At 41.6% G+C, this 18,983-nt stretch overlaps 1 protein-coding gene across 2 annotated transcripts in view; it reads right to left on the reverse strand.

Annotated features, from left to right (window-relative positions):
* Positions 1–18,983, reverse strand: part of NPC1 (NPC intracellular cholesterol transporter 1) — a 69,980-nt gene that overhangs the window by 37,764 nt on the left and 13,233 nt on the right. For both annotated transcript variants that reach the window (XM_060173594.1, XM_016190469.2), the window contains exons 2-9: positions 17,017–17,139; positions 15,546–15,652; positions 13,214–13,389; positions 7,302–7,469; positions 5,606–5,855; positions 5,205–5,278; positions 4,290–4,660; positions 3,049–3,275 (exon numbers count right to left, since the gene is read on the reverse strand). In XM_060173594.1, the coding sequence (XP_060029577.1) occupies positions 3,049–3,275; positions 4,290–4,660; positions 5,205–5,278; positions 5,606–5,855; positions 7,302–7,469; positions 13,214–13,389; positions 15,546–15,652; positions 17,017–17,139 (1,496 nt within the window). The remainder of the gene's footprint in view (positions 1–3,048; positions 3,276–4,289; positions 4,661–5,204; positions 5,279–5,605; positions 5,856–7,301; positions 7,470–13,213; positions 13,390–15,545; positions 15,653–17,016; positions 17,140–18,983) is intronic.

Here is an 18,983-nt window from a genome sequence, read left to right on the forward strand (position 1 = left end):
ATGAGGGGGGCTATGGGAAGACCCTCAGTCTTATGCAATGGCCCACACAAGGGATGTTCAGGAACAGAGAAGAGAGATACAACCAATGAAGGGAAAAGGAGCTATTGTAGGAAAGATCATAAACCAGAACTCTTCTGGCCACTTAGGGAGGTCTCAGCATAGTCAAGCCATATTTTTCACAGTCAGTGGCTGACAGCATCAGACTCTGGAGGTCAGTTAATTGCTAGAGGCAAAAAAGCCCACAGAGCTGCAGCCAGAAGGTAAGTGCAGGGCTCTGCCCCCACAGAGAGCTCATCCAGAGGTTCAAGAAGAATTATATGGCTATAGAGCCTCACGTCTGAGCAACTGGTAGGTGCTGATGGCATTGTATGACACGGGATGCAGTGAAAGCAGTGTTCAGTGTTTGGCTGGGATGCATTGGATCGACCTTCCCGTGGTGCATCCCGTGAGTACCCATTCATTGGGGAAACTGACGATCCTTCCTAGCCGACTGAATCCACATGGATCCCAGTCACTTTCAAAGCCAGCAACAAGCAGCTCAACCTGACGCTGTTGACTGGCTACGGAAGAAGGGCAAACGCTAGAAGAAGAAAGTGTTTGGCTCTTTGCTGACTAGGTCTCTCTTTTCTGTAAGGACTTCCAGAGGAAAAAGCCCTGTGAAAGTTGGAGGATGAAGCAAGGGATGAGGAGGTGCAAAGGTGTGGCTGTAATCATACACAAAACAGACCCCTGCCCTACAGAAACTAAGGCCACTCTCGCTTCTTCTTCTCAAGTGACTTCTCCCTTGGTCTTGGTTTCTGCTGACAGCAGAGTTTCTGTGCGTATCTGAATCAGTCCTCACTTGGGAAAATATGATTCTGATTTATCTCCCCACTACCCAAAATTTGTTGTCTTTAAGTCTGTAAAACAAAACAAAGTAAACAGCTTTTTCTAAACAGAAAAGGTAGATCAGATTTTTTTGCTTGTTTTTTTTTCTTAATTGTCCAAATAACTATTCTGTACCCTAACTTTATACAGAAAGCTGCTTTAGGGTAAATAGTCATTCATTACCACCTTATAGGTGGAGTTTATGATTTTCGAGGTGACTGCCTTGAAATACAGTAAACACAGAACCACCACCTACACAGTAATTCCAGTAATAAAAACAGAACTTTAAGTCACCAAATTGAAGCAGACGTCAGGGTAAGTGGCTTCTGCAATGTTGAGCAATGCACCCAGTGGTGCCCTTCCCCCGTCTCTGTCCACACCACTGCAGTTGGCCTGGCTGAACAACTTTCTTGTTACTGGTCTTGCCAGGCTGAAGGTAGGGTATTCAGGGAGAGAAGGCCTAGACTGTGCAAACTGCTCTAATGGCTACAGGGACAAGTCACAGGCACAGCTGACTCATTCAACGTATGCTGTGCCTTCACAGGGTAGCAATTTAGCATAATCCCAGCTAAACTGCACACAAATGCTGCCCCCACTTTGGGGAGGAGGGCACTGCACATTTTTTTTAAATGTACACCTATTTTATTTATTTATTTACTTAATTTACTGCCTCCAGGGTTACTGCTGGGGGTTGGTGACAGCACTATGAATCCATTACTCTTGGTGGCCATTTTTTTTTTCCATTGCATAGGACTGAGAGAAATTGAGAGGGGAGGGGAAGACAGAGGGAGAGAAAGACACCTGCAGACCTGCTTCACCGCTTTTGAGACCACCACCCTCCACCCCCACCCCCGCCGCAGGTGGAGAACTGGGGCTTGAACTGGGTTCCTTGAGTGGGTCTTTGCGCTTTGTGCTACCTGTACTTGAACCGGTGCGCCCCCACCGCACCTCCCCATTTATTTATTTAATTTCTATTTATAAAAAGAAAACACTGATAAAAACCATAGGATAAGAAGGTACAACTCCACACAATTCCCACTGCCAGAACTCCAAATTCCCGTCCCCTCCCCTGATAGCTTTCAGGCAATGCACATTTTATTATTTATTTACTTACTAGAAAGAGTCTGCAGAGAGTAAGAGATCACAAGTTCCTGCAGAGCGGTGGGGGCCAAGCATAAAACCAGGTCACACACAGAGCAAAGCAGGGCGCTATCCAAGTGGACCATCTCTCTGGCTCCATACCACATGCTATAAGAGCAATTCAATATAGAGGCTAGGTGGTGGCGTATGTGGCTGAGTGCACACGTCACCATGTGCAAGGACCTAGGTGTGAACCACTGCTCCCCACCTGCAGGGGGGAAGTTTCATGAGCAGTGAAATGTATCTGCATGCGTCTCTCTTTCTCTCATCTCCCCTATCCTTCTCAATTTCAGTCTGTCCAATCTAATAAAAAAAAGAAAGGGGTAAAAAAAAAAAAAAAAAGCAAAAATGGCTACCAGGAGCTGTGGGTTCATTGCCTAAGCACTGAACCCCAGTAGTAACCCTGGTGGCAATTGAAACAATAAATAAATAATTCACTAGCATTCCTTAAGTTTATATTTTGAAAGACAAGAGAAAACATTAAAGTCTTCTATTATTATTTTTTGAACTATGAAATCAGCTCAAAGCGACTCAATGGACAAAGAAAAAACGGCAGTGGAAGTGCATAGGACTGGCATGTGAGAGGTCCTAGGGTGGACCCCTGGCAACACCAATAAGCAGAGGAGAGCAGTGCTCTGATCAAAACAAATTCAAAAGCAAACATTAAACCTCAGAGAGTGGTGACAGCTGTCAAGATGTATCATCAGTCCCGGAACTTGCTATCCCTTCAGTCCACATACTCCCACTCCAGGGCCTTTGCACTAGCTGCTTATGCACTTGAAACACATCTCCCCCAACACACTCAACAGTTAGGCTGCCTCCCTGTAGACAGCACCTTATCCCTCCACCTCCTCACCTTGCATTCCCTTCCTAGCCCTTGTCTCTACCTGGCCTTTAAGCATGAGTTTCTCTACTCATGTTTTATATCCTCTACAGAATGGCAGCATTGCAGGGCAGCTCTCTAGTATCTATACACAAAACTATGTGCAGAACCAACTGCACAAATACTGGTGAGATGAAAGATGGCCTTCTGTCACTTACCGTGTACAGAACAGAAAGTGTGTGTGGTAGTCTGCATACGTGTAGAAATAGTCCCCTATCTTGTGGTCTAGAATGGAATGACTGTTCTGGAAGTAATTTAACACGCTCATAATGGTGCAGTTCCTGTTATATGGTGAGAGTGGGGCCAAGCAGATGTCTTGAAGTGTCACGGTCTCATTGTTATAGAATGCAGTCAAGTTTTCAATGGCTGTTTGTAAGTCAAGAACCTGAAAGATTTAGAAAATAGGTCCAGAAATACATTCAGATTACTCTCATTCTGACTAGTCATTATTGTCCGGAAGGGTCCGAAGATAGAGATTATTTGGGTAAAATCCTGAAAACAGGGGAGAGGACTAAGACATTCTGTTGTAGTTATCCAATGATGCTAAAGGCCCACGACGGGAGAAGTGGAAGTGCTATTTATAGGTGCTTAGAGGCGGGGTTGATTTCCAGGCCAGAACTCAGTGTAGAACACACATAAGTCTTGCCTGTATCCCCTCACCCCCCAGCAAGATCACAGAGGGAACACTGGTAATCTGCCTGGTATTCCCAACAGTTCCTACATGATTATTATTTACATGTATCCTCACATCTCCTAACACACAAAATACTCTTGAAGCTAAACACACATATCACGCACTTTTCATAACAAATTGGGGAAAAGCAGGTTATTGGGTGAAGAAATTATGCTTTTCAAGTCCTGGGTCTTTTCTTTTCCTTTCTTTGGCTTCTTGTTGCTGGGGTAATTGCTGGGGCCCTACACTTGCATGATTTCAGTGTAGAATCTTATTTCTTAATTCTTTAGAAAAAAAGGTTGAGAGACAGATAGAAAGGAAGAGAGGGAGAGAAGGAAAGAGACCACAGCATGGCTGTACTAGATGGGCTACTAGACCTCCCCCAGTCTCCAGCAAAGCACCACAAGTTTCACTTCTTTTGAGTGTGGCAAATGAACTATAAATGTAATTTATTCAGTAGGAAAATACTCATCTCAATTTCAAGAGAGAAGACTTATTATTATATGAAGTAAACATAAACGCAGTACATTTTTCATCAAGTTCAACACCTTCATTTCACTTTCTTGAAATGCAAAAAACCCCTTCCTTCTAACATTAAGGTTTCTAAGACATACCATTCGTTACATTCAGCCCCAAGCCCACATTAAACAGAACTAGTAGGTGAACATGTAGGAGTTAGCCAACCACCTGGTTCCCTGGGGCTAATTTCTGCAAAGAGCAAATTACCTGGTGCAAAATCTCTATGTCCAGCGGAGGTCCAAAGGGCACATCAGATCCTGAGGGGTATGGCTGGTAAGTATGTATTTTGGTGTTAGGGGCCCGGATGATGAGCTGCTCAGTGCGGAAGAATGGCCCAAAGTGTGTGTCAAAGTATTCTTTCTCCAGGCGTGCCTGGCTGCTAGGGGCTGACCAGAGGTCCACTGGATTGGTTGTGACCTGCACAAACACCAGGCCTGAAGAACATGCCGCAATGAAGGCCACAGAGAAGAAAATGATGCAGCCAGGGTTTCGAACGCAGAAAGAGCCCCACTGAGAGAAGAGCTGCCTCAAACAGTTTTCAAATGCTGCGCTGACTGGGTCACAGCAGGACACCTCCCCTGGAAGGATGGGAGAGGAAGGGAGGGTGGAGGTTAAGAGCCAAGCCACTCTTGAAAGTCAGGAACAGGGAAAGCACCAGCTACTACTGCTTATGGTGGCAACAGGGCCTGCCTTGGGGGTATGCACAAGCCTTCCTTATCCTCAGCTACTTATCTGTTCTGGAAGTGACCCTTGTCTGTCCACCAGGAGTGCTGGACCCGCTCCAAAGGGCAGGCTCACACACAAAGGCAAAGTTCCTGAGCATTCTATCCAAAGCAGCTCTCATCAACCTTTCCTGCTACTCTTTCTCTGCCAGTTCTATTAGGACCTTCACAGCTCTTACCCCAGTCCAGTTATTCTATGCTATTATTAACTACCTGACTGTCATCCGTCACCTCAACTAGAATGTCAGTACTACAAACACAAACACAAGGATCCTGTCCGTCTGTTCACAAACACAAGGATCTTGTCTGTCTGTTCTGGTCATAGCTGTGAATACCTCAAAGTGAATACCCGCACTCGAGCATAATCCTAAACTTTTTGTTTAAGAATCAATGTGCTTACCTTTGTCACTGGCATTTACAGAGAAAGCTATATTACTGTCGATAGGGGTGTACTCCGAGACAAAATATCGTTTCCTGGAAGATAAAAGCACTTAAGTGGTTTCAGGGAACTTTCCGATAAAGAGACTTTTCCCTAGACGGTCCCACAATTCCATTTTAAAGTTCACTCCTCATCTTGTCTCCTTCCTAACTGTTGTATTCTCCCCTTCAGTTCCTTTGTTCTAGGGTCTCTCTACTCACTCCATCTCAAAAGAAGTTTTAAGAAAGAAATGAAAAAGTTAACAAGGTACAGTAACAATTATCATTACAGTGAATGAGTGAGGTCAATGGAAAGCTAGAAATGTTACTTGGCTAATTTCTTTTTTTTCTTAAATGTCCTAGAAGACAAACATAAATGCTTACCTGTAGCACCACATAGCAAAAAACACTCCAAAAAACACAAGCAGAAATGCCATGTAGGTGGCCCACATAATGACATACATGGCATCCAGTCCCAAGATTCTCCAAGGAATAGGAGGTGGTGGTGGCTGGGGCTTGGGGCCACATACGACTGAACAGTCCTGGCAGCTGCATGGCCCTGTGACCTCATCTACAGACTCATCACAGCCTTTGGTGGCATTATTCATTGGCTCCATCCCATGGGTTGGGAAATCTGTCAAATCACACATATATATGAAATTATAATGAAAACCAATGATAAGCTCATGAAAATATATAGAAGAGTAAAAAGAATTGCAGGGTTGCATTTGATTAGGAAAATGATTTACAAGACAGTTGTCACATGCAGGTTTTTATCTGATCAAAATAGCTTATGTAGTTCTATCAGATTTTAAGTTACTTCACTTAATCTGAGCATAGGCTCTTGCAGCTATCTTTTAAGTGTGATACATCTAAGGTAAAAAATTTTCTATTATGTCTCTATCAAGGAGCTAGTTTTGTACTAGTGTCCAGCTCCTGAAAAGGTTTTTCTTAAATCTTTGGGGCATTTATTTTTTAATATTTATTCCCTTTTGTTGCCCTTGTTCTATTGTTGTTGTTGTTACTGATGTTGTCGCTGTTGGATAGGACAGAGAGAAATGGAGAGAGGAGGGGAAGACAAAGAAGGGGAGAGAAAGATAAGAAAGACAGACACCTGCAGACCTGCTTGGCTGCTTGTGAAGTTACTCCCCTGCAGGTGGGGAGCCAGGGGCTCGAACTGGGATCTTTAGGCTGGTCCTTGTGCTTTGCAGCATGTGCGCTTAATCTGCTGTGCCTGACTCCTGTTTGGGGCATTTAAAAATTTTTTTAAATATATTTATTATTTTTCCTTTTTGTTGCCCTTATTTTACATTGTTGTAGTAGTTATTATTATTGTTGTTGTTGTTGATGTTTTCGTTGTTGTACAGGACAGAGAAATATAGAGAGGAGGGGAAGACAGAGAGAGGGAGAGAAAGACAGACACCTGAAGACCTGCTTCACCGTCTGTGAAGCGGCTCCCCTGTAGGTGGGGAGCCAGGGGCTTGAACGGGGAACGTTATTTTGGTCCTTGCGCTTTGCGCCACATGCGCTTAACTCGCTGTGCTACTGCTGTTTGGGGCACTTTTTAAAAAATTTTTATTTATTTATTACCTTTTGTTGCCCTTGTTGTTTTATTGTTGTAGTTATTGTTGTTGCTGTTGTTGTTGGATAGGACAGAGAGAAATGGAGAGAGGAGGGGAAGACAGAGAGGAGGAGAGAAAGACAGACACCTGCAGACGTGCTTCACCGCTTGTGAAGCGACTCCGCTGCAGGTGGGGAGCTGGGGGCTCGAACTGGGATCCTTACTCAGGTCCTGGCAATTTGCGCCACGTGCGCTTAACCTGCTGCGCCACCGCCCGGCTCCCTGTTTGGGGCATTTTTAAGAATAAAACTAAAATAGTTTTTCAGTTAAGTAGCAGAATCTATAGGCAATTCTTTTTCCTCCTCCCTCCTCACTCCCAGACCCCACTAAGTTGAACATGGACAGGGTAAGGACCAGGACAACAATCTCATTGGAGAGAAACTGCTGAAAGTACTTAGCTGAATTTGGGAGCTGAAGACTCCCAGAATTTAAAATAACACCACAAATACAACAAAATACCTGAAAAGATGGGTATGATGGTAAAAGGTGCCTGGCCATTGTCCTTGCTGAACATGTACTCGATCCAGTTAGTGGCGTTGCAGTCACTGGCATCCCGCCCACACATGAGGCCCAGGGCTCTGTCATTACTTGAAGGGGCTTCAACATCTTGGCAGGCATTGTACATCGCTAGCAGAGGGACAGGGGATAAGATGGAGATTACTATGCTACTTTAACTCACTGGGTGAGACCTACTAAAAGGCTTCTTTGGGGGCCCTGTGGCAGCACACCTGGTTGAGCATACACATTGCAGTGTTCAAGGTTTAGGCCTCTGGTTCCCACCTGCAGAGGGAAAGCAAGCTTCACAAGTGTGGAAGGAGCGTTGTGGGTAGTCTCTCTTTCTCCCTCTCTATCTCCCCCTTCCATATCAGTTTCTCTTTCTCTATCCAATAAATGACTGAATAAATAAAATGAGACTTTTAAAAGCCTGTGAGTCTTCAAGGCTTTCTCTGTTGCCAAGCACTTCCCATGTGGTGCCAGGATTTGAGCCTGAATAGGGAACAGGGCAATGCAGACACCCTGTCCTATGAGGCCCTTTCTGGTTCCAGTAAAAGGTTTCATAAAAGGGAACTCAGAAAAGGAGATATGTGGTGGCCAGTAGCTACATTAGGGAGTGGGTCACAAGAGTAAGCAGGAAGGGGAGGACTAGAGATTGCCCTTGAAAGGACACTGATGGACAAGAGTTCAAGCAGTCTAGAGGCAAAAAAGACCAGGAGGATTTCCACCATCCCACATGGTTCGCAAAAAAGCCTAGGGAAGTATCTGCATAGTATGGAACAGTAGACTAAAGCTGAGGAAGAAGTTAAGAACCTTAGTGTCTTTAAAGTCAGTGAAGCTGGTTCCAGAAAACTTTTGCAGCAGAAAACTTAGTAGCTAAAAAGTTATACAACTTACAGAGGACAACTTTTTTTTTTTTTTTTTGGCAGAGTACATACATGAGTGGACATAATATTAGTTTTTTATTTTTATTTTATTATTTACTTAAAAATAATCAAGTACTGTGAGAACAACAGGAAGCACAGCTCAGGTCTGGCTAATGTGTGATGATGGACTGAAGTTATGGCCTCTGGAGGCGTCAAACATGCAAGTCCTGTGCTCTGACAGGCTGAGTTAGCTCCCCAGCCCTGGCTTCTTTTAGTTCACATCACGGTAAGACACTCAATAACATCTCACACCACTTCATTTCGTTTGATTTTTTTCACTCATTATCTTTATTTTTTATTAACAAATATTTTACTTTATTCATTTTGCAACAGATGGAGATTCAAATGAGAGAGGCAGAGAAAGGAGCCAGACATTCTGGTACATGCAGCGCCCAGGATCAAATCAGGAGCCTCAGGCACACAAATCCTGTGCTCGACCAGCTAGGCTATTTCCACAGCCATTAGTTTTTCTTCTCTGTAATATTACTTAAATGGTCTCTCCTAGGGGAAGGTGTTATACATTCTATCAAATGTATGATGGCAGAAATAGCTCACCTATAAGCTACATTGCCATGTACACAACATAGGTTGTTCAAGCTCAGCCCCCACTGCACTGAAGGAAGCCTTGAAGCTGTGGTCTCCCCCATTCTTCCCTCCCTCTCTCTCAGCCATCTCTATCTCTACAGGAAAGAGAAAGAAAGGGAGAAGAAAAGGAGAAAGAAGGGAAGAAAGAAAGAAAGGAGAGAGAGGGAAAGAAAGAAAAGACAAGTATAGTGACATTATAATGTCCACAGTGGCCCCACTGCTCTCAACACTCTCTTGGTTCTACCTCTCCAACCCCCTCCTCATAATGCCTTGGACGACAGACCACTTTCCTATCTGCACAGTTTTGCTACTTCCAGAAATGTCATAATCGGAACTAGACAGTATGCAGCCTTTTCAGATTAGTCTCTTGCACATAGCAATATGCATATAAGGTCTTTCCATGTCTTTTTAAAAATAAATATTTATTTGTTCCCTTTTGTTGCCCTTCTTGTCTTATTGTTGTAGTCATTATTGTTGTTATTGATGTTGCTATTGGATAGGACAGAGAGAAATGGAGAGAGGAGGGGAAGACAGAGGGGGAGAGAAAGATAGACACCTGCAGACATGCTTCACCATGTGTGAAGCGATTCCCCTACAAGTGGGGAGCTGGGGGCTTGAACTGGGATCTTTACGCTGGTCTTTGCGCTTTGTGCCACCTGCGCTTACCCTGCTGTGCTACCGCCCGACTCCCTCCATGTCTTTTTGTGACTTGATAGTTTTTTGGTTTTTTTTTTTTGATACTTCATTTTTAATGTTAGTAATATTTCATTTTCTGAATGTACCAATTTATCTTTTCACCCACTGAAGGATGATTGGCTGATTCAAAATATTGGCAATCACGAATACAAGGTTATCTGTGGGGATGTCATTTATTTTTTCAAGTAAATATCAAAGAACACAGTATGGCGGTTAAATCATCTGGTAGTTTCCTGAGAGAGTATCACATTGGAATTCTACAGTGGTTATGCCGCTTTGCAATCTCATTAGCAATGGATGAGATTCCCTGTGGCTAATAAACTTGCCAGCACTGCTGGGTGTGCACTTTGAGTTCTGTCATTTAAATGAGAATATACTGGTATCTCATTATTTGACACCAACATTTCCTCTTTGCTAACACATTTGCTTAGGTCTTCTGTCCATTATTCATTGTTCAATCTCTTACTGCACATGTGACTTATCATTCTGGATTTTACTTTTTTTTTCCCCCTTCCAGATAGAGATAAGCGATATTTCAGCACCAGAATTTCTCAGTGTCCACAGTACTCCTATATGCTGCCAGGGCTTGAACCTGGGTCACATGCAAGGCAAGATACATGCCCTACCTTTTTGCTATTTCTCTAGCCCTCTTAGCAGTTTTAAGAACTCTTTATATTTTCAAATAGTAGTTTTCCATAACATATCTTTTACAAATATTTTTCCTGGTCTATGGTTAACTTTTCATCCTTCTGACGTCTCCTTTTTAATTTTTATTTTACCATTACAAGAATGCTAAAGTGGGGGGCCAGGCAGTAGTGCAGTGGGTTAAGCGCACATGACACAAAGTACAAGGACAGGCTTAAGGATCCCGGTTCAAGCCCCCAGCCCCCCACCTGTAGGGGGGCGGGGGGGGGGTTGTTTCACAATTAGTGAAGCAGGTCTGCAGGTGTCTTTCTCTCCCCTTCGCTGTCTTCCCCTCCTCTCTCAATTTCTCTGTCCTATCCAACAACAATAATAGTAATACTAATAACACAACAACAATAAACCACAAGAGCAACAAAAAGAGAAAAAAAAATGCCCTCCAGGAGCAGTGGATTTGTGGTACAGGCACTGAGACCCAGTGATAACCCTCTAGGCAAAAAACAAAACAAAACAAAACAAAAGAAACAAAAAAACAATGCTACAGTGAACTTTTTTTTTGGGGGGGGAAGATGTCATTGATTTGAGGAGGATAAAAGGAGCAAATCAGACTTTTTTAAGAGCCTTGAATCTCAAAAATTATCTATCAACTATAATACATAAAAGACCTTAAAATTATAGTATGACAATTAAAACAAGGATCAAAGAATTTCATCTTTACTACACAAAAAATAATCTAACAATGAAAAACAAACCATTTTTTCCAGAAAAAAAAAATGGTGTGGTTTAATAATGAGCAAAATTTGAATAAACCCTAACAAATTTGCCTATGCTACCTGTTCTGAAACTTTTATCCGTAATTTAGTGTTCTCATATGTTCACTAACAAAATGTTTAACCAAAGCAGCAGTCATTTACAGCAAAGCTGGTACCAACAGCAAAAGAAAAAAAGAAAAGTTAAGAAATGGTGCATAAGTCATTTCTGATTTTAGTACAATCACAGAAAAGATGAATACAAGTTTGTAATTAATATTTACACATGTCAAAGAAACTGTCAGCACCCAAAGTATTTTATTGCTATATTAACAATGAATTTTTGGATATTTTAAAGGGGCCACATAAAAATAGATTCAAGGAACAGATTAAATTGAATTCCTAGGTTAAAATGCTTGGTTTAAAGAATTTTCTACAACAATTTTATGTATGAAAAGTTATATAACCTTATATGAAAATGTCATGAAGTATATTATACACTATATTAAATGTATTTCCCAAGAGGGAAAAAATTAAAATATCTAAAATATATTAGATTAAGATTACAAGACCCATTATAGATCCTTTGAACATGCATCTGTTTACAGAATTAACAATATACAAGATGTTTATCATGGATCATAAAGAAAGAAGTTGATGACTACTATCCTTTTCACAACATTATCAACTCACTTTAGCCACAAATATGTCCTTGGTATGCATTATACAAATTATGTACTTTTACCCCCCATCAGATCATCCATAGGTTTACTTAGAAGTAAAGATGAAGGCGAAGAAATAAGCCAAGTGTCTGTCTTCTCTCTTTCACACAACATCCCAAGCATGGCATAAGTAGCCTGAAACTATAAAATACTAACTGGGCTTTTAGTTATCTACACAGACTGCTAAAAAAGTAAATTAAGTTGCCCAATTTAGTGCATTAGATAACAAAACCAGCCAGCCACAAAGCAAGCTGGAAAGCATTAAATTAAATGTTTCATATTTTATATATTTTAAATCATTTAATTTCTATAGAAAAATTTTATTCACAATATAATGTGACAGAAAATGCCACAGGAATGATATACTGATTGCAATAAGGATGCATGCAACAGCAGCTTTTTATTTTATAGCTATTTGTTTATAAAAATTAAACCTCTCCAGACATGCTTTATCACATGGTTTTAGATTTGTAATGTAAATGAGTAAGGCATATCATATAGTTAGAAGAGAGAATGTCTCATCATTTTGAATGTGAATTATCTGCAGAAACATGTACTGAACCCTGAAATATGCATGTTTAAATATGCATGTTCTGTCCAAATCTGGACAATCTACAATCATTTCCTACAGCGAACTTTTTACATGATTTTTCCCCCCAATTGCATGGACTAGACATTGCTTGAGGGCATTTATAAATGCAATTTAAAAGATAAGAGTACATTTATCTTCAACTCTAGCATGGACTGCAAGACAGTTTTTCAAAAGACTAGCAAACCAAGTCTGGTCATCAGTTCTCATCAAGATATGGCTACCAGTGGTACGGTGCATCAGCAATTCCACCACTCCACATCAGTATACACATTTTTTGAGGGGCAGTGATGCACCCAATTAAGTGCACACATTACTATGTATAAGGACCCAGGTTCAAGCCCCTGCTCCCCAACTGTAGGAGGGATGTTTCATGAGCAGTGAAGCAGGTCTGCAGGTGTCTTTCTCCCTTTCTACCTTCCCCATCCCTCTCAATTTCTCTGTCCTATCAAAACAAAATAGGAAGGAAGGAAGGGTGGAAGGAAGGAAAGAAGGAAAAAAAGGAAAAGGAAAAAATGGCTGCCAGGAGCAGAATTTGTAGTGCTGGCAACTGAGCCTCAGTGGTAATCTTGGTGAAAATAAAAAATAACATAAAGTAGATAATTTTTTGACATTTTAAAAGACTTATTTATCTATGTTACAGAGAGAAAAGACCTGGCATCAATCTGGTATATACTGCACTAGGGATTAAACTAGGGTATAAGGCTGGGGTTCCTGGTGCCCGAGAGGCCAGAGCCCTGCTATGCAGCTATATGCCCACCTCTGGGGCTGCAATTCCTGTACTTTTCAGATATGCTGCCTCTCAGGCTGCATTTTGTTTTAATATATTTTTCAAAGGTTTATTTATCAATGAAAGAGAGCTAACAAATATCTAGAATTGAAAAGGATCAATTTTTGAAATCTGCAGTTTATATCATTTACTATAACTGCATTAGTAAGATTATTAAAGTTTCCAAAATTTACTTACCATTGGCAAAAGTCTCTCCAATATAGTACTGTAATTCTTTTACATTTGTTTTTGTTTGGTTAGTAACAGGATCAACATAATCTTCAGTTGCTGTAATATTCAGAAACTGACTTTGTCGGTGGCTACATGTCAGCTCACAAAACAAGTTCATGAGATTATAAAAGCAGGATGGACATCTAAAGAAAAAGTTGATTTTATTTTGTATACTCTCATAGGTAATACAGTAAACAAAAAGACAATTTAGTCAAAGACTATTAAAGATTTATCATAAAGTAAAAAATGAATTAAGGTGAAGATATTTAAAATCCAGCAATTCTAAACTTGAAGCTGCCTCTTAATAAAGACATCTTGTGTCTGAGGGTGGCACATCCAGTTGAGTATATATATTACCATGTGCAAGGACCCAGGTTCGAGCCCTAGCTTCCCACGTGCAGGGGGACACTTCATGAATGATGAAACAGGTGTGCAGCAAGTGTCTATCTTTCTCTCTCACTATCTACTCCACCCTCTTAATTTCTCTTTATCCTAGTCAATAAAATAAAAACAAGAAAAAATGGCCTCTAGGAGCAGTGGATTTGCAGTGTAATAACCCCGTTGGCAAAATAAATGAGTAAATACGTTTTTAAAAAGGACATCTTGCAGTCTGAGAGGTGGTACAGTGGATAAAGTGTCAGACTTACAAGCATGAGGTTCTGAGTTTAGTTCCTGGCATCTTTATTTTTAATAAAGATTAAAAATATATTTCTTTAAAATTTGCTATAACTTATGTTAATTTTGTCCAGATATAGCTTTTTAAATATCAATTTACTCCTTTGAAAAGACAGAGAGAAATTGAGGGGGGCAAGGTAGAGATGGGGAGAGTGACCTATATCATTGCTTCACCACTTATGAAGCTTCCCCCTGCAAGTGGAGGCTGGGGTCTTGAACAGGCATCCTTATGTATTGTAATGTAATTCATCCAGATGTGACACCACCAGGCCCCATTGTCTGTATGGAATTTCAAAAAATATGCTTCTCTGAAGTCTATGCATTATCACCTGAAAACAAGTCGTAAAACTAAAAAGACTTAGGAGTATCATAACAGTGGCAACTGAGGGGCCCCCACAATTTGGATCAACAATGGTAGAGAATGTTCCTTGCAAGTCTGATGAAGCAATACTTTTGCAGATAACAGGGAGCCAGAGAGGAGAGTTCCTGTACCATATAGCTAGTCAACATTAGAAGCTTCAACTCAATCTGAAAGGACAGTAGACAGCTGTGGTTCTCAGGAAAACCTGTGTGTTTGTGAAATGCATGTGACCAGAGAACACCATTGCTGTTCTTCTTTTTAATTTTTCCAAAGTTATAGGGATATTCTCTTGAGTCTAGAGTGAACCAAAGAGACTGGAAAGATAGCTCAGCATGTATGGTGAACACACCTCAAAGGAAAAGCAAGTGTCAACTCTAAAGTGACTAGGAAGAAAACTGTGTCTAATATTGATGCTTTTCTAACAGATATAGTATTCTATATTCCTAGAAAATCACAAGATTGCTTTCTTGAGACAAAAGCTTTCTTCTACTTACACTTCACTGGGAAAATGTCGATTTATGAGACTGTTGTTAGGGGCTGGGTGGGGGCACACCCGGGTAAGCACACTTGTCACCACGCACAAGGACTGAAGTTTAAGCTCCCACAACCCTCCTGCAGGGGGGAGGCTTCATGAGCGGTGAAGCAGGTCTGCAGATATCTCTCTCTTTCTCTCCCTATCTCCTTCCCCCCTCAATTTCTGCTTTATCAAAAATAAAATAAAGGGGTGGGGGGAAGTGGTGCACCCGGTTTAGCTCATACATTACAGTGTGCAAGGATCCAGGTTCAAGTCCCCGGTCCCCACCTGCAGGGGGAAAGTTTCACAAGTAGTGAAGCAGGGCCACAGGTGTCTCTGTCTCTTTTCCTCTCTAGTTCCACCTCCCCACTCAATTTCTCTGTCTCGATCCAATAATAAAATAAAGTAAAATAAAGGATAAAATAGCCACAGGGTATGGTGGATTCATCCTGTGGCGCCAAGCCCCAGCAATAACCTTTGTGGCAAAAACACAAACAGCCGCTGTTACCGGTGTACAATTTCTTATCTCCCCCCCCCAACAGGTCTCAGCACACCATCACCCCTCCACCAGCTCATCTTTCCCTCTGCCATAGGGCACTGGTCCCCAACTCCTTGCTAGGCCCCGCCCCCTTCCCCATTCTTTAAGTCCTTTGGCTAAGGAAATTGTGAAACACACTGACTTTAAAAAAGGAAATCAGAGTGTTAGTGTTTAATAGATAAATATATATTCTGTTTAACTACCAACCTACCTGGACAGAAACTGTAGAGGCAGCTGAAGACTGTTTTTCAGTGTCTGAAGCTGCTGGACATCACAACAAAGACTGACATTGTCGAAGAAGAATCCTGGACACAGTTCCTTTAGAGTGAGAAAGTGTCGATGTCAGGGTAACACAGTTAAATAAAGATACTCATTCCTCAATGAAATGAAAGGAATTAATTCATGTAAATCCTTTTAGGTACAGAAAAGTAATATGTAGATTTGGAAAGTACTCAGAGAATCTTTAAAAAACTATAAACGGGGGGACGGGGGCAGGTGGTAGCACACCTAGTTGAGCACGCACACTACAGTGCGCAAGGACCGGGTTCAAGCCCCTGGTCCCTATATGCAGGCAAAAAGCTTCACAAGCGGTGAAAAAGGGCTGCTGGTATGTCTCAGTCTCTCTTTTTCTCTTCTTTAAATTTTTTCTTCGATAGAAACAAAAGAGAGAGAGAGAATAGAAAGGGACAGAGAGATACCTACAATCCTGCTTCACCACTCATTAAGTGCTCTCCCTGCAGGTGGGGACCGGGGGCTTGAACCTGGGTCCTTGTGCATGGTAGCACATGCACTTAACCAGGTGTGCCACCATCCAGCCCTTGTAGGTGTCTCTGTATCTCCTCTCTAATTTCTCTCTGTCTCTATCCAATATAAATAATAAATCTCTAGAAAAACAAAACAAAAACTATAAATGAGGAATTAAGAAGTAGAGCCAGTAGAAACCCCTTTTCCTTTAGAGTACTTGGATATTCCTTCTTTATTTGGTAATTCACTCTCCCTTAACTATTTTACTTCTCAGGTTGTTTTTTGTTGCTGTTTGTTTGAATTCAACTAGAATTTCATTTACTAATTCCACTAGTCACTCTAGGGAGAGTCCAGTGCCTTTAAGAATTCTGATGAAAGGAACAAGCAAGCCCAGAAGGCCTGCTACCATGTCAACTTGACTTCAGATTTCCCAAGCCTCCAAAGCCAGTTTCTTCACACTGCTTTTTCTAGTTCTTTTCTAATAGCTATTATGCTTCCCTAGTATCCAAGCTGTAGCATCAGGTGTGATTGAAACTTACAGGCTCTTGCAGGAAAATGAAGGGATGATTAGAATGAACATGGGAAAATGAGATAACCACTTAGCAGCCCAGTCCATTCAAGTCCTTGAGACCCAGGAACCAAAAGGAACTAACCCCTAATAAATCCTGAAAAAAAGCCACAAAGGACACCCTTTAGAAACTACGGTCAGGCCCTGAATGGTGAGCTGCTACTGGGAAACTATGAGAAAGACATAAAGTCAACCCTTCTGACTCTAGAGCTTTATCATCATCTCTGCCTGGTGTGCTACTGACAGTTTAAGATAAAGCCTAGGTCTTAGTTCTACGTTCACTCCACCACATAGTAATTAATGCTTAATGTATAGCTACAGATGCTAGGCTGAGTCTTTTGTGCTCTTAGTGCACTAATAATCAACTTACCTGCACTAGGTCATATCCGTCCTTTGGCAATGGCTTTGGTGGCCCAGAATATTTGCAATTGTACCGCTTATCTCCAGATGCGATCCCACACTCTCCATACCAAATACAGGACTGTGTGAACACCTATAGGCCAACACAAAAGTCAGCTGCCCAAGTCACAAGGGTAAAACCAATTTTAACAGCACAAAGTACCTATTTCAATATCATCAGGGTACCTATCCTTCAAGGTCAGCTACAAAATGAAGCAGTTAGAAACAGTAGTTAGGTTAACATTTGGAAAGTATTACTTGGGTCCCCAAAGGGGCTTATCAGTGAAGCAGATGAGAGAAATTCTTACAGCTTCGTATTCTGGCTAGTTTATTTTATAGTAGGAAGCCTGAGTTCCATCTAAGAATCATGGTGGGAAGACATTGAAAGTAACTAGAAGACTAGGAGGTCAAAACCAGGTGTCTTAGCCCATGTCTTACCCCCATGTTGTCCATTGTTCTTTTGATCAAGGTACTGAGTGTTAAGGCTTTATTAAGTATTTAAATGTGAATTGTGAGAGAGGAGATCAGAATGAAAGTTAAAACGTAAACTTTGAAAAGGTGAATTATTCATTTATTATTACAGGGGGTATAAGTTCAATTTCTCATGAATATTAGTAGATTCCAAAAGATAAATGCCTAGGTATTCATTAAGAAAATCAGATGGGAAGTTGGGCGGTAGCGCAGTGGATTAAGCATGTGGCACAAAGCGCAAGGACCAGCGTAAGGATCCCGGTTCAAGCCCCAGGCTTCCTACCTGAAGGGGAGTCGCTTCACAAGTGGTGAAGCAGGTCTGCAGGTGTCTATCTTTCTCTCCCCAGTCTTCCCCTCCTCTCTCTACTTCACTCTGTCCTATCTAACAACGACGACATCAACAACAATAAGTATAACAACAGTAAAAACAAGGGCAACAAAAAGGAAATAAGTAAATATTAAAAAAAAAAAAAATCAGATGGGGGAGTTGGGTGCACGTGGTGCAAAGTGCAAGGACTGGCCAAGGATTCTAGGATTCTAGTTCAAGCCGCTGGCTCCCTACCTGCAGGGGAGTTGCTTCACAGGTAGTGAAGCAGACCTGCAGGTGTCTTTCTCTCCCCGTCTTCCCATCTCTCTCCATTTCTCTCTGTCCTATCCAACAACGATGACACCAATAACAACAACAATAACTACAACAATAAAACAAGGGCAACAAAAGGGGATAAATATATTTTTTAATTTTTTTAAAAAGAATATCATACGGGAAAAACTAGTATAGTCATGGGCCCTTTGGAATATAACTAAAATATGCCTACTAGCTATCTATAAAATGGAGACCTCCCCCCAACTCTTCATCTGAACTATTCCAGCCTTTAGGTTCATGATCAGTCAAAAATTTGTTTGGCTTTATATGTTAACTCTTTTTTTCAGCTATCAGGTTCCAGATGATACCATGATGCCAACCAGACTTCCCTATACAGACAACCCCAGCAATGTGTCAAGGAGCCCTGCTTCTCCAGAGCCCTGCCCCACTAGGGAAAGAGACAGGCTGGGAGTATGGATCCACCTGCCAATGCCCATGTTCAGCAGGGAAGCAATGACATAAGCCAGACCTTCCACCTTCTGCACCCCATAATGACCCTGGGTCCTTCCTCCAGAGGGTTAAAGAATAGGGAAGCTATCAAGGGAGAGGATGGGATATGGAGCTCTGGTGATGGGAACTGTGTGGAGTTGTACCCCTCTTACCCTCTTTTTGTCAGTGTTTCCTTTTTATAAATAAAAAAAAAAATTTTTAAAGAATATCAGATGGGGCTGGGTGGTGGCACACCTGGATAAGTGTACATCTCACCATGTGCAAGGACCCAGGTTCAAGCCTCTGGCCCCACCTACAAGGGAAAATTTTCATAAGCGTGAAGCAGTGCTGCAGGTGTCTCTTTGTCTCTCTCCCTTTCTCCCCCCCCAATTTCT

Source organism: Erinaceus europaeus, chromosome 15 (genome assembly GCF_950295315.1).
Source record: "Erinaceus europaeus chromosome 15, mEriEur2.1, whole genome shotgun sequence".
Taxonomy (NCBI): domain Eukaryota; kingdom Metazoa; phylum Chordata; class Mammalia; order Eulipotyphla; family Erinaceidae; genus Erinaceus; species Erinaceus europaeus.